We start from the raw sequence: 26,130 nt of genomic DNA on the forward strand, positions 1-26,130 counted from the left end.
GTCTGATGAGTCTGACTGTTACTTTTCTCATCAATTATTTAACCGATGAGCTCAAACGCTCCTGAACGCACCGCACACACACGACTTCACAGGACGATCAGTGCTATCACTCATCTTGTTGCCATAGTTACGCCGGCTGCTCCCCCCCCCCCCCCAGAATGCTCAGCGTTGGCGGCCATGTTTGTGTGCGAGCTGTCGGCTAAATGTCGTCCATTGATCTGACCTCATCGATAATCGATCGGTTGTGTTTGATGATGTCGTGGTGGTGAAGCAGAGTGGTGCATTCACAGTCTGAAGTGACTGTAGGAAATTATGATGCTTTTTATCTGTGAGGTCGAAGCTTCTTCTTCCTATTCTTTTTCTTCCTCTTCTTATTCCTCCTCTTCTTCTTCCTGTCTTTCTCTTCCTCTTCTATTTCTTCCTCCTCTTCTTCTTCCTGTCTTTCTCTTCCTCCTCCTCCTCTTCTTCTTCCTGTCCTTCTCTTCCTCTTCCTCCTCTTCTTCTTCCTGTCTTTCTCTTCCTCCTCCTCCTCTTCTTCTTCCTGTCCTTCTCTTCCTCTTCCTCCTCTTCTTCTTCCTTCTCTTCTTCTTCTTCCTCCTCTTCTTCTTCCTGTCCTTCTCTTCCTCTTCCCCCTCCTCTTCTTCTTCCTGTCCTTCTCTTCCTCTTCCCCCTCCTCTTCTTCTTCCTGTCCTTCTCTTCCTCTTCCTCCTTCTCTTCCTCCTCCTCTTCTTATTCCTCCTCTTCTTTTTCCTGTTCTTCTTCCTCTTCCTCCTCCTCTTCGTTTTCTTCCTCCTCTTCTTCTTCCTGTCCTTCTCTTCCTCTTCTTATTCCTCCTCTTCTTTTTCTTCCTCCTCTTCTTCCTCTTCCTCCTCTTCTTCTTCTTCCCGTCCTTCTCTTCCTCTTCTTCTTCCTGTCCTTCTCTTCCTCTTCTTATTCCTCCTCTTCTTTTTCTTCCTCCTCTTCTTCTTCCTGTCCTTCTCTTCCTCTTCCTCCTCCTCCTCCTCCTCCTCCAGAAGAGCCAAACCTCCTTCACTCAGCCGTTCCTCCTGTTTATCATCAACCCAACAAACTAAACAAACAATAAACCATGACGATGGCGGTGGCGTTGTCGTTGGCGACGGCAGCAGGAGGCCTCATCAGTCGAGGCCTCGGGGGAGCACTTCCTGTCTCTGCTCGCCGTATAAATCCCCGTGTCAGCGTTAGCCTCTATTTGTGCACGATAAACCACCGTCTTTGGGTTTCGGGAGCTGCTGCCACCGCCGCCGCTGCTGCTGCTGCTTCTATTTTCGCCGCCGCTGCTGCTGCACCGGCCCGGCTGCTTTTATGGGATGGCTATTAGTCAAAGGAGAATAGGTGCAGGGGTGCCGGCCATAAATTCCAGCAAGTGGCCCTGGGTAAAGAGGCAGCGCGGCGATGGCGGCGGCGAAGGCGGCGAGGAATTGACTAGGTGCTCTGTGATTTTACTCTGCTACGGCGTGACCTTTGGAGGCGAGACAGAGTCGTTTGTTTGGCTGACAGGAGGCGAAGCTCATAACTCAGGCGGCGGCGGCGGCCGGGGAAACCGGTGATGAGCCAAACTGTAACCGCCGCTCGCCGCCACCGCCACCGCAGGAAACCCCTTACACTCAACTATCAGGGGTAAAACTGATCAATAACCTGATCAGAGTCTCTGTGTAGTGTTGTGTTCAGGAGCCACACAAGACTGTAGGAAAACAGAGTTTCCACTAATTTACGTAAAAAAAAACGTAAAAGTACTTGCAAGTATCACAAGTTGATGTTCACACGAGTATCAGCAGTAAAAGTATTCACATAGTACGATGAGTGGAAGTACTCATGTGTATCAAAAGTAAAAGTACTCGCAAAAGAAGCACCAGTCTAAGTACTCAGAAGTATCAGAAGTAAAAGTAGGCCTACTCACTCAGAAGTAACAGTACTTACTCAGAAGTAAAGGTACTCACAAATTAGTACCAGTCTAAGTATTCAGATGTATCAGAAGTAAAAGTACACATAGTGTAGTACAAGTGGAAGTACTCAAAAGTATCACAGGTTAAGATACTGAGAAGTATCAAAAGTAAAAGTACTTACTCAGAAGTTCACAAATAACTACCAGGCTAAGTACTCAGAAGTATCAAAAGTAAAAATACTATTTCAGAAGTAAAAATACTCACAAAGAAGTACCAGTCTAAGTACTCAGATATTTCAAGTACTCACGGAGGAGTATCAGCAGTAACAGTACTCATCGTGTATCAGAGGTAGTAGTACTCAGGAGTATCAGCAGTAACAGTATACTCACTCAGTATTCACTGAGTATTCACTCAGAAGTAAAAGTACTGACAAAGAAGCACCAGTCTAAGTACTCAGAAGTATCACAAGTAAAAGTATTCACTCAGAAGTAAAAGTACTCACACATTAGCACCAGTCTAAGTACTCAGAAGTAAAAGTATTCACTCAGAAGTAAAACTGACGACGTCCTGTGTAGTGTTGTGTTCAGGAGCCACACAACACTGTAGGAAAACAGAGTTTCCACTCATTTACACTGAGTTTCACATGATCAATAATCAAAGTTATTGATTATTAAACAAAAAAAGTGTTTTAATCATATTAAAGGATCATTGCAAACAAAATCTGCTGCTAAATTTACTTTTTATATGAAAGATGCATTAAAATTATTATTAGTCCGTAGCGTTTCATTTTTTGACGGAGCCGTCGCTAAATCGCGTTTAGCTCAACGGAGCAGATCGCATCAGACAGGAAATCCGACACAGAATCAACGTAATACACTTCCGCCCCCTTTCAAAATAAAAGACTAAAAATACACAGTTCATATGATCACAACAAACTAAAATACAGAGGTATGTAAACGGCGAGGACTGCAACTGTTAAAAACAGTAAATGACTTTATGAAGCCACTTTGTTTTTGTCATATATATCAATCTTGATGCAGAAATTCGTCAGAGGAAGAAGCTGAATCAACAGAACAAACAGTCATTGACATTACGGGGGAGTGTGTGTGTTGGGGAGGGGGGGTTGAGGGGGGGTCATTGTTCAGTCTCTGTGTGACCATTGTCCTTAAATGAGTCCCAGTCAACAGTTAATCACTCTGATAACTGAGCTGTTTAAAGTAGTAAAGCACTGACTCTGTGTGTGTGTGTGTGTGTGTGTGTGTGTGTGTGTGTGTGTGTGTGTGTGTGTGTGTGTGTGTGTGATCACTAATGTGTGAACAGCAAATGTTGAGCCTGACTAATAACAGTGATTTGTGACGGGAGATCAGAGGAGGGCCGGCGTGAAGGAGCGGCCATATATCACCTGTGTGTGTGTCTGTGTGTGTGTGTGGCCGCTCACACCTGTTAGACAGATAAAGACGGCAGCAGTGTGTCACTCACACACACACACACACACACACACACACACACACACACACACACACACACTGTGGGTTATTTACCTCATCGTGTGTAACATTTATTTCTTATTGTAGGATCTTTTGGACGGAATAGCCCTTAAAACAGAGTGTTAAAGGGCTATTCTGTCCAAAAGATGGAGGTTATTAAGGGTTGTGCTTGAGGGTTTTTATTGACCTCCCCCTCCTGCCCCCCACCAGCCCCCCCCCCCAGGTCTTTGAAGCCGGACTCTCATTGTTCTACGTGTCGGAGCTTCAGTCTCGGCCTGAATGAAGCTGCTCAAAGGTCAATAGTCAAATAAACTTTGATGAGCCCCCGCCTCTTCACTCCCCCTCACCTCTGACCCCCTGAGCCCCCCCCCCCTCCTCCTCCTCCGTCACCGCTGCCAGAAAGCAGATTGAGTTGTAAACGTCAGTGGAAACACACAGAGAGAGAGAGAAAACGCTCCAACAGATCTGAGATCAGGCTTCTCGTGGTTTCAGTAGTCGATACCAACACCAGTAAAACGCCACGATCCGCGATATTTATTTGATAACACGATTAAAAAAATTAAAAAAGTTAAATAGAACCCTTGTGAAGTCGATTACACGCCAAAAACAAATTTTGAGCATCGCTCGATGAAGCTGTGCATGTCAACGTACTGAGTGTTCAAGTGTGTTGGAGTCTCCTGGTTCCTGACAAGTTCTCCTCCTCCTCCTCCTCCTCTTCCTCTTCCTCCTCTTCTTCTTCTTCCTCCTCCCGTGTCCTCCTCTTCTTCTCCTTCTTCCTCCTCCTCCTCCTCTTCTTCTTCTTCCTCCTCCTCCTGTATCCTCCTCTTCCTCCTCCTCCTCCTTCTATTCCTCCTCCTATGTCCTCCTTATTTTCCTCCTCTGTCCTCCTCCTCCTCCTCCTCTTCTTCATCCTGTGTCCTCCTCCTCCTCCTCCTCTTCTTCATCCTGTGCCCTCCTCCTACTCTTCCTCCCGTTCCTCCTCTTATGTCCTCCTTCTTTTCCTCCTCCCCCTCCTCCTCCTCAGGTCATGGACTCCTCAGACAAGAAGGACAAGATGGACGCTGCCGCTGGCGGCTTCGGAGACGTCCTGAAGAAGCCGTCGCCCTCGGAGACCAGAGGTAAGAAGCAGAAGAAGAAGAAGAAGAAGTCTGTTCTTCAAAACTCCTCAGCGGTGGGACGAGCCGAGGTCCCGGGGGGTGGGGGGGTGGGGGGGTGGGGGGCTGAAGGTGTTGGGGGGGTTGATGAAATGAAATATACATTTCAAAGAGGAGCAGCTCCTCGCCAGTCAGAGGTGACTTACAGTACGAGTCTGACAGGAATCCTAAACACATCATCACTAATGCAGGAGGAGCCGGGGGGGGGGTGTGTGTGTGGCAGCGTTGTGTTTGAGCTTGTAAACGCTGATGAGTCGGTAACATGACAGGAGAGGGGAGGGGGGGGGGGGGCAGCAGGTGAGAAGCAGTGTTTGTGTTGTTGAACTAAATGAAGAGCAGCAGCCGTCGTCCTCTGAGCCGCTGGGGGGGGGGGGGCATGTTTTAAAGATGTCAGCCGGTGTGTGATGAAAGCAGCGGATAATGAGGCTCAAAGACCTTGTTCTTACCTCCAGAGGATAAAGACGCCACAGAAGAAGAAGAGACGACAGAGTTCACGCTCTGAGTCGCGGATCAGTGATCATCTGACCAGTCGCCAGCGCTCCTCAGACGTTATCGCCATTGTGAGCCTCAACGCGTTCAATGAACCATCGTTCATGAACTCCTTCATATTTTGGGCGAACGTGAACTGAACGTACTGTATTTCCACTTGATGAATGTTATTGTGAACCCGTTCTGGCGTTTGTGAACGGCGCTCTCTCAACTAGCGATGTCACGATTACTTGTTTTCACAATTAATCGCGGTATTAAACGCCACAATTAATTAATCATAAAGATTTCCAAATACCGTCACTTTCCAAAAAAGATTGTTGGAAACACAGAGGCAGATGTGCACCAAAGTGAAGGTAAATGTAAGAAATACTGGTCCATTTACCTAATGTAACATATAATTGGTAGGAATTTAAATGCTAGCATGTCATTTGTGCTAAAAAACAAACAATGATAAACTTAAACATTTGGTATAGATGACAATTAATGACTTGAATATTTAAAACACTTCCCCTGCAGGATTAATAATTGGTTAATGGTTATATATTAATAGTAGAGACTTAAAATATTTAGTGTAAATGATTATTAATGTAATTATATTTTGACTGTATTTGATTTTACACATTCATATGATGTAAATTAATGAATGCATAATAATCATGACTGTACTGTATACCGTGATTATTTCTCTGACAATAATCATATGAAGAAAATCTATAATCGTGACATCACTACTCTCAACGTATGACTTCGTTCAGGAGTGTGCCAGGTTTCCATAGAGCCTTCTGGGTAAAAACCAGCTAAAACACTGTAAACAGGCGTTAATATGTAGCGGAAAAAACAGCCAATCTGGGAACACCTATCAGCTGTTTGGATCAGCGGAGTGATACAGCGCATGGCGGAGCCGTCTGTGTGGAGGAATACTGACCCAGTTGGTTAGTAAAAGATAAACGGTGTTAGAGAGGGAAGTCCAAGTCATTTGACATATTTGAGAATTTTATAAAATAGTAATGCAATAGTAACTTTTCCTGGTAATTAATTACTTTCATCACGTTCTAACTCAGTTACTTTTTGAGGAAAGTAAAGTAGTAACTATAACTAATACTGGTTAAAACTGCTAAAATAATAGCTGTCTGTAGTTCGATATGGTCTGAGGCAATAATTTTGAAAAATAATAGCTTGTCGCAACATATTGAAAAAAAGAAAAAAGAACTATGAACTAGTTTAGTTTTGGGGGTCCATGCCTATGTTCCCACAGCTCTATGTTCCCACAGTTCTAAGATTTTTCTCAAAATGAGGCCCTATGTTCCCACTGGACTCTCTCTACCTATCTGGACTCTATCTATCTGGCCTGTCTAGCCTCTACCGGGTCTTTTTACTAAACTTAACCAACTCTTTTCTTCATTGCCTAAGCCCAACCAATGGTGAGACCAAAGGGCTGTGGGAACATAGGGCCTAATTTTCAGTGACAACAAAAGTTAGAAATGTGGGAACATAAGGCTGTGGGAACATAGGAATGACCCCAGTTTGGGAACCGTGAACTGATTTCAAAATGTCGAATTATGAACTATGAACTGAACTAGTTCATTTTAAAATTTGCGAACTGAACTTTGAACTAGTTCATCTAGAAAGTGAACTTTCTCAACACGATCATTAACTATCGATTATTATTTGAACGTTGAAGCCGTTTCTTTGGCGTCGTTCCATCTGCTTTAAAGGGATACTTCACCCAAAATCGATAATTCACCAATCATCTCCTCACCGTCAAGCCAAGGAAGGATTTGGAGAACTTTCAGAGTCATCAAAACGCTTTTGGCAACGAGTTTTCATAAAATGGCGCCAGTTGGATAGAGTTCACTTTTGAATGGTCCAAAACACACACTATGAATCATCCAGATACCTCCATACTGCTCGTCTGTACTGATCCAAGTGTCCTGAAGCCGCCACATGAAGAAGTTGTTCACATCAAACATCCAATGGTTTACAACAACGAAGCTACTGCTACAACAAGGATAAAAACAGAGATCAACTTTTCCATGTGGTGGCTTCAGGACACTTGGGTCAGTAGGACGAGCAGTATGGAGGTATCTGGATGCTTCATAAGCCGTTTTCCCACTAAAATTAGCGGGTCGACGCGGGTTTTTTAAACGCGGGTCGACCCGCTAACAATCGGCATTTGGCCCCTTTCCCATTGACCAAAATTAGCCGAGTCTGCCCCCCCCCCCCCCCGCTGGGGGATCAGACAGAGCAGAAAGCAGTCGCCCCGCTCTCATCCGCGCTGCAAGAAACACACACAGTCATGCCACAGCTGCCCGCCGCGGAGTGTGAGTCCGGTGAGGCAGACGAGGCGTCTGACCTGCGGAGCACCAGGACCGCGGAGGACCGCGAGTCTGCCGCGGCCATATGACGGACGTCTGCGGCACAACACGTCAGTTAAACAGACAGTCAGCTTCTCTCTTTTTTTCCAATCGTTTTTGGTCAGTGTTGTTTGATCTTTTGATCCCAGTCTCGAATGAGAGCAGAGCTTTGTTTTGGTACGTGATATGAGACGCGACCAGCGCGATGACGTGGCGTCACGTAACGCTCAGCGTCATCACGTAAATTAGCGGGTTGACGCGGGTCTGGCGTTCCCACTGCAAGCCGATCGGAGCCTAGCCGATTAAAGGCGATTTTAACCCGCATCGCTTGCCGAGTCGTTTGACCCGCGTCGACGCGGGTCGAGGCTGCTCGGTGCGCCTTTCCCACTGCCACCAAAAGCCGATTGTTAGCGGGTTTAAACGGGTTTTTTGACCAGTGGGAAAGGGGTAATAGTGTGTGTTTTGGACCATTCAAAAGTTAACTCTATCCGACCGGCGCCATTATATGAAAACCCGTTGCCAGCCGGACCCCCCCTGGAACTCCTAAAGAGTTGTGATGACTCTGAATTAAAAGTTCTCCAAACCCTTCCTTGGCATGATGGTGAGTAGATGATTGGTGAATTATCGATTTTGAAGTGTAGTAACCCTTTAATACAGACAGCTGTCCTGTTGACTGTTCTGTCACCGAGTAAGGTGAGGTAAATACAGAGACTGCTTGATGAAAAACTGTCCCTGAAGGCAACGCACATCAGCGGTTTTGCATGAATTTCCCTCTAAAACAACTCTGTCTGGTAACGTTGTGTTATTATCTCATAGCGTTGTGAATGTGCAGGTCAGAACTTGTCCACCAGAGCGTTGTGGAGTTGTTGGATTGTGTATTTGATGAGTTTGATGAGGGAAACCAAGAAATCCCATGAGCCTCTGTAGCGTAGCTCACGGCTCTGCTCCGCCGTTCTAAAAATAGCTTGCACCGACAATTAAAGGTAACGAACCTACTGCTATGACTATAGGGATTATGGCAATGGGACAATTTGACAAAATGTTGAACTATCCCTTTAACACAATCCTTATTTGAGGCTAAAACAGGTTCTTGTTCAAACTGACATCTCATTAACGGACTCTCCTGTATTTTAAAGGGAACCTCCGTGTTTTTTTTTTATCGTAGCTCCATTAATTAAAGATCAGAGCGTGTGACCGAAGCTCCATCGAACACGGACCCCACATCCTGTCGCTGCGTTTTCCAACGGTGAGCGAGCGAGCGTGGAGAACGACAGGAGGCCGGAGGGAGGGAGGGAGGAGGAGGAGGAAGAGGAGGCCATGTTTTAGAGATGTCAGGCGACGCATGATGAAAGCCGAGGATAATGAGGTTAAAAGAGCCGGAGCTTCACCTCCAGAGGACGGAGGTGTGAGGCTGACAGGACACGTTTGAAGTGGAAATGGTGACACACACACACTCTCTGTGTGTGTGTGTGTGTGGCGGAGATGTCGGTGGCCTGCCACCATGAAGAGACGCCACCGCCGCTCTTTAACCGTTGATGAGAGGACGTGGGCGTCTCCACACGTCGTCAATATTTCAACAAAGCTCGTTCGTCACATGTCGTTTAAATCCACACGGAGACACCGAGTGTGTCTGTGTGTGTGTGTGTGTGTCTGATCGGGTTTCACCTGCTCACACCTCCTCTACAACTTCCTGCTTCGTGTGATGTCACTGGAGTGGGCGGGGCTTCAGAGAATCAGAGAATAACAGCAAATAAAAGCTCAGATTTTGTTCTTTGTTTAAACTTTTACTTTGGCGGTCACTTCCTGCTGCGAGGCGAGGTTATTATAGTATTAGTGTTTTAGGAGAAAGCCTCTGTCAGACCTCTGAAGATTAACTTTTTCCCTTTTAGTTGCATCCATCCCATAATGTTCAACCTAAAAACTCAAACTAAGCTGATGTTATCTGACTCAACTTTAGTTTTACATTGTTTTGATTTAGTTCTGGTTTTTGGAAACATTTATTTTTATTAAGTGTAATTTAGTTTTAATTAACTGTAACGACCCTGCTGCGAGGCGTTCGTGGGCCCTGGTTATTTCCTGTTGCAGGAGATTTACTGGTGAAGGCTGAGTGGGTGTGTTTTATTTTTATTTTTATCTCACTTGTTCTCTGAGGTTTTAATCTTCCAGCACCTAAAATAAAAACTCCCTCCATAACTCTTCTTCCCTATCAGCTCCGTCTGAGCCTCGTATTTTAATCTTAAATAAACAAGAAGCGGCGACGCAGCCCCCGTCTCGGCCAATCAGATACAAGAGCTTAAAAACCATGAAGCCTGTGTCTGCCACGGCGGCGCAGAGACAGAGCAATTACTTATGGCAGTAATATGCATTATTATTCCAGTTGCCAGCTCCTGATAAGTGAATATGCAGCAGATGAGACCGGGTCCTTGAACCGCGTGCACCTGAACGCACCGTCTGATAATATACGGCCGCTGTTCCAGCTGCTTTTATTGTCGCCGTATGTTTCGGCGTTGGCTGCAGGATTCCTGTCACCTCAGTCATGCCCACCTCTGAGCCCCCCCCCCCCCTCCCCTTCCTGTTTTATATTCCCGTCCCGCGTTATTTATTTAGAACAATTTCCTCTCTATCAGAGGACAGGGCTAATGCCGAGTTTTAATATGTTATTTACACATAAAAACAACCTATTTACAGCAGCGGAGCATGTGTGTGCAGGAGGAGGAAAATGAATGCCCCTCCCCACCAACTCCGTGTCTAACCCCCCCCCGCATCGCCCCCTCTCCACTCTGTTATATCACAGTTTAACAATCTGGATTGCTAATAGAACCATTTATCATGGAGCGGTCATTTGTTTTATGTGAGCGGCCCCGGTCCTGTTCCCAGAGGGGGGGTTGGGGGTTGGGGGGGTGAGGGGGGGATGTTGGGAATAATGAAGCTCAAGTGAGAGAGTCACTTTGTTTAAACAGTGGATCCGTCGCCCCCTCCCACTCAATTAGGACGGACCCAGGTGCGACTGTCTCCTCCTCCTCCTCCGTCCGTCCGTCACCACCTTTGTTCACATCCGCAAAAAAATAAATAAAATGTCTTAATCAGATTAAAAACTTCTTGAGGGATTAGAAAATCTGAATCCACTGTTTACATGGGCGCAAAATCAAATAGTATATATATATATATATATATATATATATATATATATATATATATAGCGTTTGATTACTATATATATATATATATATATATATATAGTAATCAAACGCTTATATGGATCAAAAGGTACAGAAATGCTGTTTAAATAATTCAAGAAGTCCGCTTATAGAGTTCATTTTGGGTCATTTTATGAATGAAAACATGTAAAAAAAAACTATTTTAAAACTACTGTTAGCTACATGTATTTATGTTATTTCTTACTCCCATGATTCCTTGCTGGACGTGTTTGCAGTTTATGTTCAGTAAAAAATAAGAAATAAGTCACCGATCTGCACTACGAACAAACAGTAGGCCGACTGTTTTTTACTAAACTGCAATTCCCTATTTATAGTATAGGGATTAAACTTGCACGGTTAACCTGACTGCACTATGTTTGAAACATGAAATAAAATTCAGTAAATGCTGAAGCTGAACGTTTCCTTACATTGTTCTCATTGAAAAACTATACAAATGGCATTTAGATGATGTTCTGCGTGAAAATTGAAGTGAAATAATAAAAAAATCGTCTCTGCTCTGATCACTATAAACAGTTTCCACTCTAATCCAATCAAGTTTTATTCAGAATAGCAGCATATTGACGTCCAGAGTCGTCTAATTTCCCTAAAACAGACGCGAAAGTGGCTAAATTTTTCCCAATCCATGGTTTTTCCCTGCTAGGGATGCACATGATGAACCATTTAACCGATAACTTTGACCGATTCGTCAACTCGTGGGGGCGTGTCGACACGTGTAGACTTCCACTCCTACCTCCACAATTTCTTTCCGATTGAGCCAAATCAGATCAGAATCTTCCAATTGAGACGCATTTTTATTCCCATCAGCCTTTTATTCTGAATATTTGTGTCCATGTAAACATAGATACTGTAGCTGCAGACTTTTATTTTGAAGGACCAAGCTGCAGCATCCAGTCAGACTGGCAGCAGCGTGACTCCTGGACTCAAGTTCAGTGTCATTTACTGGGACTTGGCCTCAGCAGCAGCAGCAGCAGCTTTTTAGGCTCGACTCCCCCCCCACCTCCTCCCCCTCCCTCTGGCCGGGCAGGGGGCTCTGCTGCTGCCCAGCTAATAGATTCAAATGAGCGCTTGTATTTCCTCTGACAGCACACATCTGTCTGCCGGTCGGGGCCGGGCTGGGGGGTGGGGGTTGGGGGGGGCCGGGGTCCGTTGGTAATAATAATAATAATAATAATAACGGAAGGTTTTTAGAGAAAAAGAGTGAAAATGACAGAGAGAGGACGGTTATCGTTCATTCAATCTGATTTCTGCTCAATTGGATAAATGTGGAGTTATTGCCTTTTCAGCAGCTGCTGCTTTATTTAGAAATATATTATATATCATATATATCATATATATAGTGTATGATATATGAAGCACAGAGGGGCTGAAGCTGATTGGCTGCAGGCGTCGGAGCCTCTGATAGGAGGATTCAGTGAGTTTGACCCTGAGGCTGCAGGTAAACCGGTTCAGATCTGGATGTTTGAATACGTCGGTGACCTTTACCGTCGAAGCCGTTGTTGTCGCAGGTTCGAGCCCGCCCGTGCACACCGCCGCCGCCGCGCTGCGCTCTGCTCTGTAAAGTAAAGTAGGCCAGAGGAAACGAGCGGCGCTGCTAATGATTTGATGAAGCGGCTCTGGAGCCTCGTCACATACATCTCACTGAGAGTGAGTCTGTCATCTCAGAGGGAGATTGATGGATCCTCCCTCCCTCCCTCTCTCCCTCCTCCCTCCCCAGTCTTTCTGCTGAGTGTGGCCGGTCCACAGGGAGGGGCCCCGAGTACTTAGCGGCCCCACAGCTCTCTGGGTGGGGGGGCGGTCGACCTGAAGAGGCTCAGAGCCGCACACCGTCGGACTGCTGACGAGCACAGACACACAGGAGGAAGGAGAGGAGGAGGAGGAAATTATTCTAACATAATAACCATAATAACAATAATATTAATAACAATATCTGTTTATAGACTGATTTGTTTTAGATCATAAATATTGGTTCAATAAGGATTTTTATATTTTATATTTTATATTTTATTTATATATATATATATATATATATCTTTAAACAATAATCTGGTTTTATTATAACAGGATAAACTCATTCATAAATGATGACACTTTACATTTTACAATCCGGCTGCTCTGATCAATTATTAATAATCAGTTTTTTTTATTTTATTTGATTGTTCACACTGTTTTAATCATTTATAATAACTAATAATTATTATAACATGAAGAAGTTGTTTTTACACATTACATTAACCCTGTAAATCACATTAATTGATCAGAGATTGCAATGAAAACTATGTTTATTATAGTTTATATTTCATTGAATGTTAACTGAATTAAAAACAGAATTATTGATCATTTATTGATCCTAATCTTTACTGTGATTTACCACCAAAATTGAATTTGATTTAATTTTGCAGTTTGAATTAGAGAATTATTTTTATTTCTAGTGTGCGTTTTTCTACATTTTCTGATCGCATGTGAACGCAGCGCGGCTGAGTGAGTGAGGAGGGTTTTAAAAGAGCTGCTTTAGCAATAAGGACACGTCTCGTTATCGAGGGGGGTAAGTGAGTAATGGATGGTGCAGCAGAGCAGCACTGGGACCAGTGGGGGGGTGAGGGGGGGGGGGGTCAGGACCAGTGGCAAAGAAAAATGTGTCAGAGAAAAAGACGACCACTAATCTTCCTGAGAAGAAGAAGAGGAAGAGAAGACGAAGACGAAAGAAAGAACTGTCACTAACTCTTCTGGGGGTTAAAAGCAGCTCAAACGCAGAGATGGACAGAGTACTCGACCCCAGTACTTGAGTAACAGTACAAATACTACTGGTCAAAATTTACTCCGTTACAAGTAAAAGTAGCTCAGTCGACATGTTACTTGAGTAAAAAGTTGCTTTTAAAGGTACTTAAGTATCCAAAAGTACATGCTTTTAAATTTACTTTAAGTCAGAGTAAGAGTAAATTTCTTATTTTTCACATCAATGAATGACTATAATTATTTCTAAATGAATTTAAGGACCTTTTAACTCTTATTTCTGAGAATGAACTCTTTGAAAGCAGCTGCACTGATGTGCTGCTTTTAGAACCACAATGTTATTATATATAAAGCTGCAGAAACACCTAGAAAAACAAATACAATGAATGGGATCATAAGAGGACAGCAATTGTCATTTTCACGACTCGTGGTCTAGTTTTGAGTTGACAAACGCGGTCGAGAGCGTGGCTACTTTGGCGGTATCCTTATGGGGAGGGATGACGTAGATCCCAGTGGAGAGCTGCACTGTGATAGGTTTCCTTCTTTGACAAACACAGCTCGTGTCCAATAGTAAAAGACCTGAAAGTAACCAGTACTTTTCAGCCTTCCTACAAATTAACTTGAGTAAAAGTAAAAAATATTTGTCTTGGAAATGTATTCAAGTAAGAGTAATAAGTACCAGAGAAATCTAATACTCAAGTAAAGTACAAATCGTCTGGATATGTACTTGAGTACAGTACTCAAGTAAATTTACTCCATTTCTGTCCACCACTGCTCTGTAGTTGAAGCTGGTTCTGCAGCTCGAGGCCCCGGCTGTACGGCACCGTTTACCAGTAATCACAGTCGGTCAGTCGGCTCAGTGCACTGGGACTCACACACACACACACACGCGCGCGCGTGTGCGCTTTGTAAACATTTAGCTTGATGACTTTCCAAGATGGCCTGCTCCTCTTTTATCTGCAGCCTCAGTGAGATAGAGAAGTAGAAACAGTCTGTTTTTAGCCGGGCGGAGGATCGCTGATGAAAAACCCGTTGGTTGTTTTCAGTCATTACGGAAACTTGTAAAAAACTTGGCCTAGATATTTAAAAGCAGCGATGTAGAGGAAACGGTCTGGTGGCTGCAAACATGAACGTTTACTGGCCAACAACAACAACAACGCTACATAGGCTCATGGGATTTCTTGGTTTCCCTCATCAAACTCATCAAATACACAATCCAACAACTCCACAACGCTCTGGTGGACAAGTTGTGACCTGCACATTCACCACGCTATGAGATAATAACACAACGTTACCAGACAGAGTTGTTGTAGAGGGAAATTCATGCAAAACCACTGATGCGCGTTGCCTTCAGGGACAGTTTTTCATCAACAGTCTCTGTATTTCCCTCTAAAACAACTCTGTGTGGTAACGTTGTGTTATTATCTCATAGCGTGGTGAATGTGCAGGTCACAACTTGTCCACCAGAGCGTTTTGGAGTTGTTGGATTGTGTATTTGATGAGTTTGATGAGGGAAACCAAGAAATCCCATGAGCCTCCGTAGCGTAGCTCTGAGCAGCTCACGGCTCTGCTCCGCCATTCTAAAAATAGCTTGCACCGACAATTAAAGGTAACGAACCTACTGCTATGACTATAGGGATTGTGACAATGGGCCAATTTGCCAAAATGTTGAACTATCCCTTTAATCCAATGTTTTTTTTTGGTTTATTGAATTTGTTCTAAATGAATTCTCCTGTGAGTCTCAGAGTCTAAATGCAGGAACATGAACTGTAGCACAGTGAAAGGAGGGAGAAGGATGGACTGCAGCGTCTTATATAAACATGTGGGGTCGTGGGACACTCAGACTGGTACGACTGATGGATCTGCACGAGCCAGAGAGTGAGTGTGTGTGTGTGTGTGTGTGTGTGTGTGTGTGTGTGTGTGTGTGTGTGTGTGTGAGTGTTAGTTTAACTTGTGACCCAGTGAGCAAACACAGGGATCAGTGTGTGTGTCAGTGGAGTGAGTCTGAGATCAGAGGATCAAACTGAGCGTTAAATAAACACGGAGCAGGAAACAGAGTGAACACGGAGGACGATCCGTCTGAAAACCAAATGCAAAGATGCAGCCGACTGCTGCTTTATAAATAAATATAAAAGATTTCAGCACGTTTTCAATATCAACAAATTAACTTCTGCAGCTCGGAGTGCACTTCTTCCTTCCTTGACTCAATCTGTTCCCCTTCCTCCATCTTTCTTTCTCTCTCACTTTCTTTCCCTCCTTCCTTCCTCCCCTCCTTTCCTCTGTCCTTCCTTTCTCCTTCTTTGACCCAAACTGTTCCCTTTCTCCATCTTTCTTTCTTTCCTTCCTCCCTCCCTTCTTTTCCTCCATCCTTCTTTCTTCTTCCTTCCTTGACTCAATCTGTCCTCCATCTTTCTTTCTTAAATACAATTAACTTTTGATCATTCAACAAATTAAGAACTCTAAATGTTTTTTTTCCCCAACGACTTGAATTTTAAATGAAATTTGAAATTTGAATTAGAAATTTCAGTAATGTATATTGATTAACTTTTTAATGAATTCTTTATGGCTCAGATCAGCCTTCAGTCTGACACAGTCACATTTAAAACACTCAGTATCTGGAATCTGGAAAAGTTTGTATCAGGATCAGACTGATCCGATCCAACTGGGATCAAAGTAAAGACGGATTATTGATTATTGATCCTGGATGGAAAAACAAAACCAAGGTCACGTTGATCCAGATGAAACCTTTTGAACAACTGGACCTGCGCCGTCTCTTTCTCTTGTGAAGATCTCAGCTCAGCTCTGAGGAGACGGACGCCACGGCAACGGCGAAGCTCTGACCACTCATGTGCCACAGATGTGTTTGGTGCATCCACCCACTCCCCCGTCTGCATTCAGACACGGAGAGAGAGAGAGACGGAGAGACGGAGAGAAGTGACAGAGAGCAGTAAAACTCAGACTAATGAAACTGTCTCTGGAGGTTTTATCGTCTCGTATCGTTCTGGAGGAAACGGCCTCACCTCCTTTTACTGATCCACAAACTCCAGAACCAAAACAACTCATACAACCTTTACACCAAGAAGAACCTGGTACTGGTTCTTTCCCTCCACCATTCCTTCTCCCTTCCTTCATCCCTCGCTTCTTTTCCTCCATCCTTCCTTGACTCAATCTGTTCCCTTCCTCCATCTTTCTTTCTTTCCTTCCTCCCTCCTTTTCATCTGTCCTTCTTTCTTCTTCCTTCCTTGACTCAATCCATTCCCTTCCTCCATCTTTCTTTCTCTCACTTTCTTTCCTTCGTTCCTTACTTTCCTCCGTCCTTCCTTCTTCTTCTTCCTCTTCCTTCTTTCTTTCTTTCTGGGATGGGAACCGAATTCAGTACTTTTATTGGGGCCGACCGAATTCCCACCGAAGTATCAAGTATCGATTCACGTGAAGTCAAACGGTTCCATGTTTTGGTACCTGAACGCACCTTTACCTCTTATTGCCGACATCTGGTGAAAGTTTCATGTCAATAGCTCGATTAGAAATCTGAGGAATCTGAGGAAAATGTTGTTGCGTTCGGCGCTCCTTTTCCCCGCTGTACGTGGGAGGCTTTCGACGGCGTTCGACACAGGAAGTCTGGTACCAACAGTGGGCGGGTCCCACATCCAGCTGTCAATCACACGATGGATTCAGCTCTGTGGCTCGTTTCCCCTCGGACCAAACGCTCCGTTATTCCACGTTATTACACAGCGTGTGTGTGTGTGTTGAGGTGGTGACAGGCCCGAGGCGTGAACCAGCTGCCGTCGGAGCGCCGCCGCCGCTCTTTACTGAGTTACACTGGAGCTAATTGCCTTGTAAGTGCTGCAGAAAGCAGCTGGAGATTAGCAATAACAGCTAATTACCTCGGCTGCGCTGGAAATCAAAGCGGATAAACACACAGAGTGGTGTTTGTCTGCCAATTACAAATCTTTTACGAAGCCGCCGCCCGTCACAGTCGGCGGCAGCGGCGGCGGCAGAAGAGGAGGAGGAGGCGGCTTGAGTTTCAGAGAGCAAAGCAAACATTACCCGAGCAACTGTGAAAACACCATTTTGCTCTTTTATTTTTTTGTCTTTTAAGTTTTTATTCAAATCCAAGGAAAATAAATCTAAACCAAAACGTGGAATAAATATTATTCACTTTTGCAATGCAACACTATTTTACAATATTTGTCAGACGTTAGTTAAAAGAAAAGCTTTTTGTTTTGAGGACATGACCTGCTCAGTGTTGTTAAAATGCATTAAAATAAAATCTATTTCAATTTAATGTTTTCAGAAGAAAGTTCAAGTACACTTAAAGCCACTGTAGGTGGATACATATATAATGTTTATAATCTGATGCTTTTAAAACACTTTTTTACTTATTAATTCTCATTTATTTAAAACATTTTTTTATTTGTCACTGACCCATATTCATATAAATATAAATATATATAAACATACTAATCCCAGCCCATAAACAACGCAGCACGTCGCCCAACACACAAAAAAACACCTTTTCTCTTCCTCCATGATCCAGAAAACGACCCAGACCTGGAAAATGTGGAATATTTTCCCTCGTAAACGCGCTGAACTAAGCGGTTCCCCGTCATCCGGGCTCATGTTCGACTTCCACGCTCACGCAGCCGTTAAACGTGATCATGGTCTCAATAAAGTTTTTTTAAATATTTAAAATTGGAGCCAGAGTTCAGGTCTCTGACGTCGTTGATGAGGTTTCTGTCTCTTCACTGTTTTCTTTTCTTTTCTTTCTTCTTCCGCCTCCGGTCTATTTCCCTTCATCCAAACTCCTCCCACTCTCATTGGTCCTTTGTTACTGTGGCGACCCCCACGCCACCCGGAGGTCACAGCGTTGGACGTCTCCTCCCTCTCCGCCTGACTTCACCCACTCTTTGTACTTCTTCTGGGGGGGTTGGGGGTGTGGAGGCGTCTCGCTCCGTCGGCCTCACGACTTTCCCATCGCCTCAAAAACACACACAAGCTCTTCATCAGGCACAGCAGAGGATTCTGGGAAAACGGCGCCCTCTGAACTTCCTCTATCAGCTCTGACGAGATGATGTTTTTAAGAAGTGTTGGATTTGAGTTGAGCCCTCAGGGCCACCGTACTGTCTCCTCCTCTTCCTCTTCCTCCTCCTCCTCCTCTTCCTGCTCTTCTTCCTCCTCCTCCTCCTCCTCTTCTTCTTCTTCCTCCTCCTCCACCTCCTCCCCATCCTCCTCCTCCTGCTCAGTAACCTGTGAGGTCGTGGGAGTAACGACTCGTCTCTGAGTGACGGGGAAACTCGATCACCGCTGACGTCCCGCCGCCCGCCGGGCCTCCTTCTGATGCCACGGTAACAGGAGCCGCTGCCACGAGGCCGAGGCCCCGACATGAAACCGTGTCTCATGCAGAGACTGCTTGATGAAAAACTGTCCCTGAAGGCAACGCACATCAGCGGTTTAGCATGAATTTCCCTCTAAAACAACTCTGGTGGTAACGTTGTGTTATTATCTCATAGCGTGGTGAATGTGCAGGTCACAACTTGTCCACCAGAGCAGTTGTGGAGTTGTTGGATTGTGTATTTCATGAGTTTGATGAGGGAAACCAAGAAATCCCATGAGCCTCCGTAGCGTACACCTTGCACCAACAATTAAAGGTAACGAACCTACTGCTATGACTATAGGGATTATGGCAATGGACCAATTTGCCAAAATGTTGAACTATCCCTTTAAGAAGGTTTTGTGAAAGTGGGTAAATCTGAAAATGCCGCCTCAGCAGACGCCCAAAACGGATCTTCAGTGCAACTGAATGATGATGTCATACCCAGATATTCCTTGAAACGATGTTGTGTTTACATGAAACTTTTGCAAAACGAAACGAGAAACAGGTCGTTTTGGGAGAAGCAGTGGAGCGGTGAAGGATCTGAAGCCGCCGCGAGGAGCAGGTGATACGTGCAGCTCCTGCTCTGGAGGCTAATGGCTCTTTTAGACTAATCGTCCCGCTCCTCCTGTGCTTTGTCTTGGAGCCATTGGTGGCGTTTTTACCGGGAGCTAATTATCCAGAGGAAGCAGGCCGAGCCGGGACGGAAACAAGGTCAGGAAACACGAGCATTAGCCGGGCGCTCATTTATACCACCTCTTTGTTAATAAGTGGACGGAGCCGTCACAGGGAACTCATTAGACGGGACTCTGAAGATGAATCGCCGGGACGAGGACGAAGTAATAGGAGGTTTTTTATTTATTTATTTATTTATTTTGGTCAGCATTATGGAGCTGTGTGTGTTTCATCTGCTGCTCCAGTTGCAGAGGGACGCTGCTTCGTCTGAAGAGTTCCTTCAGCTGAGACACGACAGGTGAACAGTCAGAGTAAAGATGAAACTATCAGATGCACAGCTGGATCCTCGTTAAAGGAATATTGCCTCCCCCTCATGCTGATGTTTTTTATTCCTCAAAGTGCATCTGGAGACCCGGGAGGCCGGTTCCTAGTCCAACCAAAACTTTATATGAGAGTATTAGGGCCAGACACAAAAACGTCCATAAAACTACACAAAAACCATTTAATATTCCTCCACACTGCTCATCCACTGCAATCCGAGTTTACTGGAAACTACCTCATTTAGGACATTCTTACAGCCTAAACAGTCCTGTATCGCCCCAGGCAAATTCAATATAGGATTGTTTAGGCTGTAAAAATGTCCTAAATGACATTGTTTCCAGTGAACTCTGGACTATATCCCTTCAGGACACTTGGACTGCAGTGGACGAGCAGTGTGGAGGAATATTAAATGGTTTTTGTGTAGTTTTATGGACGTTCTTAGGATTTCGTTGGACTACGAACCGGCCTCCCGGGTCTCCAGATGCACTTTGAGGAATAAAAAACTTCTGAATTTCATTTTTTGGTGAACTATTCCTTTAAAGATCCTCTTCCTCCTCTTTTTCTCTGGTGCCTCAGCGGCTCAGAGAGAAATCTCTTCTTCTTCTTCTTCTTCTTCTTCTTCCTCTTCCTCATCACATCATGTTCACATTGTTTCAGCGGCTGCGGTTTGACTAAACCAAACAAACCGCCTGTTCGATTCCCACAGCTCATCAGCTCAGTTTGATGTTGAAGCTCTTTTCAGTTTCTGCCGTTTCTCTGCGACTCTTCTAGCTCAGGTTGTTTTAACCGTTTCAAAGCGTTTGTATAAAGACTGTGGAGGAAATTAGAGAGCGAGCGCTTCTGTCTCCGTGGACGGCGTGCCCGTGGTGCGAGGACGCCGGTGAACAGACGCAGGGTGTAATCACACCTACAGTCCAGCTTTTGAAGATCAGCATGTGTTTAGGAAACTCTCCTCTCTCCTCTGGGCTCCGTAAACTCAACCTGTTTACACCAGCGCTCCTTTAGACGTGTCATCGCCGCAAAAAACAAAACAAACCAAGCCCCCATCCTGTAATTTCACCTCCTCTGTGGAGATGATGATGCTGCTGGAGGCGGAGGAGGAGGAGGAGGAGGAGGAGGAGGAGGAGGGATGAAGGTCTCCTAGTGGACAGAGAGTGGGAAAGTGTTAATCTGGATTAGAAAGTCAGTTCCCCTCAGACTCGACTCCTTTGTTTCCCACCAGCTTCTGTTTAGCAGAGAGGGGGGTCAGTTTGAAGTGGGTGAAGAGGGTTTTGTGTGGAGGTCGAGTGTGAAGACAAAGGCCACGATGGAGGAGGAGGAGGAGGAGGAGGAGGAGGAGGATTATCATGTGGTTAGTGAAGATGGAGGATGGATCTGAAGCTCAGGGTGGATGGAGGCTTCTGATTGGCCGAGTCGATGCTGCTGCTGCTGCTGCACGATTTCAGTTCAGTTCATATATAAAACTGGTTGGATATTGTGATTAATTGTGCAGCCGTGCTTTTATTTTGAAGGCGGGAAGCTCTGATTTAACCTGAGCTGTTGTGTTGTTGTTGCATTTCATTGATAAAAATGTCTTTAAACCCGTTAAACTCTCAGTTTCTTATCTCAGGTCGACTGAACTGTGGCGTTAAACCTGTTGAAGCTCAGACTCCTTGGACGTCAGAGTTTCCATCACAGGTTTCCGCAAAATAAAAATATTTCTGAAATTTTCGAATAAGTACAGTTGTTATTTGCAGGTGTTTCCATTGAAAGGTGGTGTAGCCTAACCCTTTTGCGAATGAGCCGTAACTCTGGTAAAGTCTCGTCTCGCGATATATAAAACTTTTATATCGATATGTCTGGAAAACAACCACCTCATGAGAGCGTAAAAATGTTTGAGCGATATTTGCGACGTTCCCATTACCAGTTTTTAATTGCGATATTTAGGTTTTGGATTAAAGCTGGATGTTTCTGCAGGATTACTGGAGATCTGTCCTAAAGGCTGAAGCTCCTTTTTCTGTGAGTTTGACGTCCAGAGAGAAGTTGTAAAACACTGTTGGAGCGTTTCCTTGTTTCAGTTTCATATAGTTTCATTAGTTAGTTAGTTTATCCAGACGTTAGGACGGGTCGGGGCGTAAAATACGTTGATTCATTTCATGATGGAGGCTAAAATGTAGCTGCAGAAACTCTGTGTGTGTGTGTTGAGTGAACTCCTCTGAGCTCATCTCTCATTCCCTCTGATATCAGAGACAAAGCTGGTTCAGGTTTCCTGCTGCGGCCGCGTTGCGTCCGTTTGAAGGTGTTTACACAGGAGGAGAAAGGAGGAGGAGGAGGAGGAGGAGGAGGAGGAGGAGGAGGAAGAGGAGGAGAAAGGAGGAGGAGGAAGAGTAGAGGAGCAGAGACTGGTCGTCCTGCTCTTCGTCACGCATGGCGTCGCAATGTCAAACGTCAGCGGAGCAGAAACGGTGACTTCCTGTTCAACAGAACGAGTCGAGTGCTGACGAGACAACACACACACACACACACACACACCCCTCCGTCTATTTTAGTCTACTTGGTTCTCCTCTTCCTCCTCTTCTTACACCTCCTCCTCTTCCTCCTTCTCCCCTCCACCTATTCCTCTCTCTCCCCCCTCTCGCTCTTCCACTTCTTCCTCCTCCTCTTCTCTTCTTCCTCCTATTCCTTCTCCTCCTCTTCTTCACCATCCTTCTCCTCCTCTTCTCCTTCTCCTCTTCTTCCCTCCTCTTCCTCTTCTTCCTCCTCCTCCTTTCCTCCTCTTCTTCACCTTCCTTCTCCTCATCTTCTTCTTCCTCCTCCTCTTCTTCTTCCTCCTTTTCCTCCTCTTCTTCTTCTTCCTCCTCCTCCTCCTCCTCCTCCTCTCTTCTTCCTCTTCCTCTTCTTCTTCCTCCTTCCTCTCTCCTCCTCCTCTCTTCTTCCTCCTCCTCCTCCTCCTCTCTTCTTCCTCTTCTTCTTCTTCCTCCTTCCTCTCTCCTCCTCCTCTCTTCTTCCTCCTCCTCCTCCTTTTCCTCCCCTCCCTCCTCTCACTTCTCTTCTTCTTCTTCTTCCTCCTTCTCCTCCTCCTCCTCTTCCTCCTCCTCATCTAGGTCTCTGTTTAATTTACTGATGAGCCCGTTGCCTCCTCCTCCTCCTCCTCCCTCTCCTCTGCTGCTCCTCTCCTTCCTGAGGCGGCGGCGGTAATCCCAGGCGCCCCCCTGGCGAGGGCGCCGGCGGGGTAATATGGATGTTAGCAGGGGAGCGCGGTGACAGCCCCCGAGAAGAGAAGCAGCCGCGATTTAATTCATTGTATTTTAATTATCGGCGTGCCTTCCTGCGGCGGCGGCGCTCGACGGCGGCCCTTCATCACGCGGCCGTCCGGGCGGATAATAAACTTTAGCTCTCGGGTAATTACTTAATCTGGACAAACCTGTGTGTTAAGCAGCGCTATTAAGCCGCGCGGCGATCCATCAGCCGCGCGTTGGAGGTGGCTGATTAACGCCGCGCCGCAATCAGTCTTTGAACCCGCGCTAGTCTCGTTAAGTACCTAAATTACACAAACAGCATGCGGACAACACGCCGCGGCGCCTGACACGGCGAGCAGCGCAGGAGGAGGAGGTGGAGGAGGAGGACGCTGCTGCTTCACCTTCAGCCCAGTGATGCATGGAGGTGATTAACACGTGGCCTGAGAGCAGCTGACGGCGCCTGATAACTCACCGCCGCCGCCGTCGCCGCCACGCCAGGGCCGCACACTGAGGGAGGAGGAGGAGGAGGAGGAGGAGGAGCAGGAGGAGCAGGAGGAGGAGGAAGAGGAGGAGGAGCAGGAGGAGCAGGAGCAGGAGGAGGAAGAGGAGGAGGAGCAGGAGGAGCAGGAGCAGGAGGAGGAGGAGGAGCAGGAGGAGCAGGAGGAAGAGGAAGAGGAAGAGGAGGAGGTTATTTAAAGGGACAACAAGGAGTTTCTATTTGGTTATAAAACAGTCTCACGTTAATGTGGATGAATCTCCGCTACCCACACTTGTTAATGGCTCCATTTTCGATAAATATATCGTTCTGTCTCTATCGTTATTTTGTTATTATTAGTGGTGGCGGAAATGCTGGTCGAGCCGACCAGCGTTTCCTTCGTGGCGAGTCATGAGAATAACGCAGCCAAATCGCCGTTTATGGTCGGAACTACGACGGTATGTGAACCTCTTTGAACCTCTGACTTTAATTCTTGATGAATGAAAACATGAGTCTGTCTTGCGCCGGTCAAAGAATTTCACGGTGCGGAGGCTCATAAATGTAGTGTGAAAACGCTTCGCTTTTCCAAAACTCCTCGTTGTCCCTTTAAAATAACTAGTAACTAGTAACTGTAACTCAAGTTACTGAGGAACTAATGAGTAGTTACTGAGGAACTGAGGTACAGAAAATTAGAGTAGTTACTGAGGAACTAACGAGTAGTTACTGAGGAACTAATGTACACAAAATTATAGTAGTTACCGAGGAACTGAGGTACAGAAAATTAGAGTAGTTACTGAGGAACTATTACTTAATCATTAGTTACCTTAAAGTAAAGTGAGACATCAAAATGAGTAACTACTATAATTCTGTGTACTTTAGTTCCTCAGTAACTACTACTACTCTGTAACTTATTGTGACCTAAATGTTACCAAACTATTTAAAACGAGTGAAGTCGGGTCTGACAGCGTCAATAAAACCTTCAACGCACTTTGACTCAAACCGACTGGACGGCGTCACCGCCGCTGCTGCAGGTGGAGGCGGAGGCCACAGCTCTGACTTTGAGAAACCGAGCTGCGGCTCCTCCAGACACTGGAACAAACGCTAGCGAGCAGAGACTAATAGATGAGTGGAGCCTGAGCCTGAGCCCCCTCGCCCCCCCCCCCCGGCTGACGCTGCGTTCAGGGCCCGTGGGGGATCGGGGCCCCGTGAATCAGGTAAACACGCCTCTTGAACTCTCACGAGCGCTCGCCTTTTGTTCCTCCTGCGGCCGGCAGAACAATGGCGGCTGTCGCTGTGATGGAATAAGGCTGCACCGTCCGTCCCTCCTCCCAGGCCGCAGGGAGGGGGGGGGGGCATCGCCGCAGCAACACGGCCTGGATGACGAGGTCGGACACCTGACAAGGTGACGAGGATCAGGTCGGATTACAGCGTCCAGACCTGTTGTCAGGACTGAACATCAAACTCACGTCTGGTTTATTATAAGACGATAAAAACACTCACACCTGCTACAAGAGAATTAAACATATATACTGTATATACATTATACCATTAAATACCAACACAAACACAACTCATTCTCCTTAATGAGACACTGATGAGGTCATCACCTGAACCACATCTGGTTTTAGAGGAAGATTATAAAACCACTGCTGGGATGAAACATTGACATTATCCCACAAAAACTGATTTATAAACTCTTCCTGAGTTAAAATATTCTTGCTGTGTTGTTTAGGAATAAATATCAACATGTTTTCTTCTATTATTCAAGGTCTGAAAAGACTTGATATTTTTTCTTATTTAGACAAGTTTAGTCATTTTAAAGCTCTAAATGAAAATATTTTTATTTCAATTTTGGGAGAAATGTTGTCGGTAGTTGATAGAATAAATCAAACATTTTTTAAATTTAATTTTACTCAAACACATACCTATATATATATATATATATGCATATATACATGTACATATATATATATATATCTGATGTGGACTACGGCAACATGACAGAGTCAAACGCAGTATTTCCTCCTTTGAGTTTTCCTGAGTGTGACCTTTACAAGTGAAGGATTTCCACTCCTCTCCAGAACCTCGTGCTGTGTTGACCCAGATTTAGCAGCTCTTTGTCCCCCTCCCCCTCTCCCCCCTTCGCCCCCCTTCTCCCCCCTCCCTCCTTGACCCCCCCCCTCCTCCCAGCTGTTATGAATGGTGCATTAAGTCGAGCTGCTCCTTGAATGGACGCTTTAGCTCCCGCTCACTCTCACACACATTCAGACTCCTCAGAGGTGATCACACCAGACTGCAGCTACAATGGAGACACAGGGTGTGTATGTGTGTGTGTGTGTGTGTGTGTGTGTGTGTGTGTGTGTGTGTGTGTGTGTGTGTGTGTGTGTTTCTTTGTGTCTGTGTGTCTGGCCGCTGGACGTTAACAATTGTTCCTGGTGACAATTCGTCATTTTCAAGTTAAAAATCTGTTTCTGCTCGATGATCAGTTTAAACTGAAACATCTTCACATTTAAATTCACTAGAGCCGCAACAATTAATCAATTAATCGAACAATAATCGATTATTAAATTAATCGTCAACTATTGTGATAATCTAGTTTGAGTAGTTTTTAAAGAAAAAAAGTCAAAATTCTCTGATTCCAGCTTCTTCAATGTGAATATTTCTGGTTTCTTTGTTCCTTTATGACAATAAACTGAGTCTCTCTTTGGTTTGTGGACAAAACAAGACATTTGAG

The 26,130-nt window shown here is 45.2% G+C and overlaps 1 protein-coding gene across 1 annotated transcript in view; it reads left to right on the forward strand.

Moving 5' to 3' along the window:
• LOC146990457 (transcription activator GLI2.S-like) overlaps window positions 1–26,130 on the forward strand; it is an 86,222-nt gene that overhangs the window by 17,759 nt on the left and 42,333 nt on the right. The window contains exon 3 of the mRNA XM_085803932.1: window positions 4,416–4,509. Coding sequence (XP_085660058.1) covers window positions 4,416–4,509 — 94 coding nt within the window. The remainder of the gene's footprint in view (window positions 1–4,415; window positions 4,510–26,130) is intronic.

This window comes from Trachurus japonicus, chromosome 2, assembly GCF_045865225.1.
Source record: "Trachurus japonicus isolate A0001 chromosome 2, Traja_1.0".
Lineage (NCBI taxonomy): Eukaryota > Metazoa > Chordata > Actinopteri > Carangiformes > Carangidae > Trachurus > Trachurus japonicus.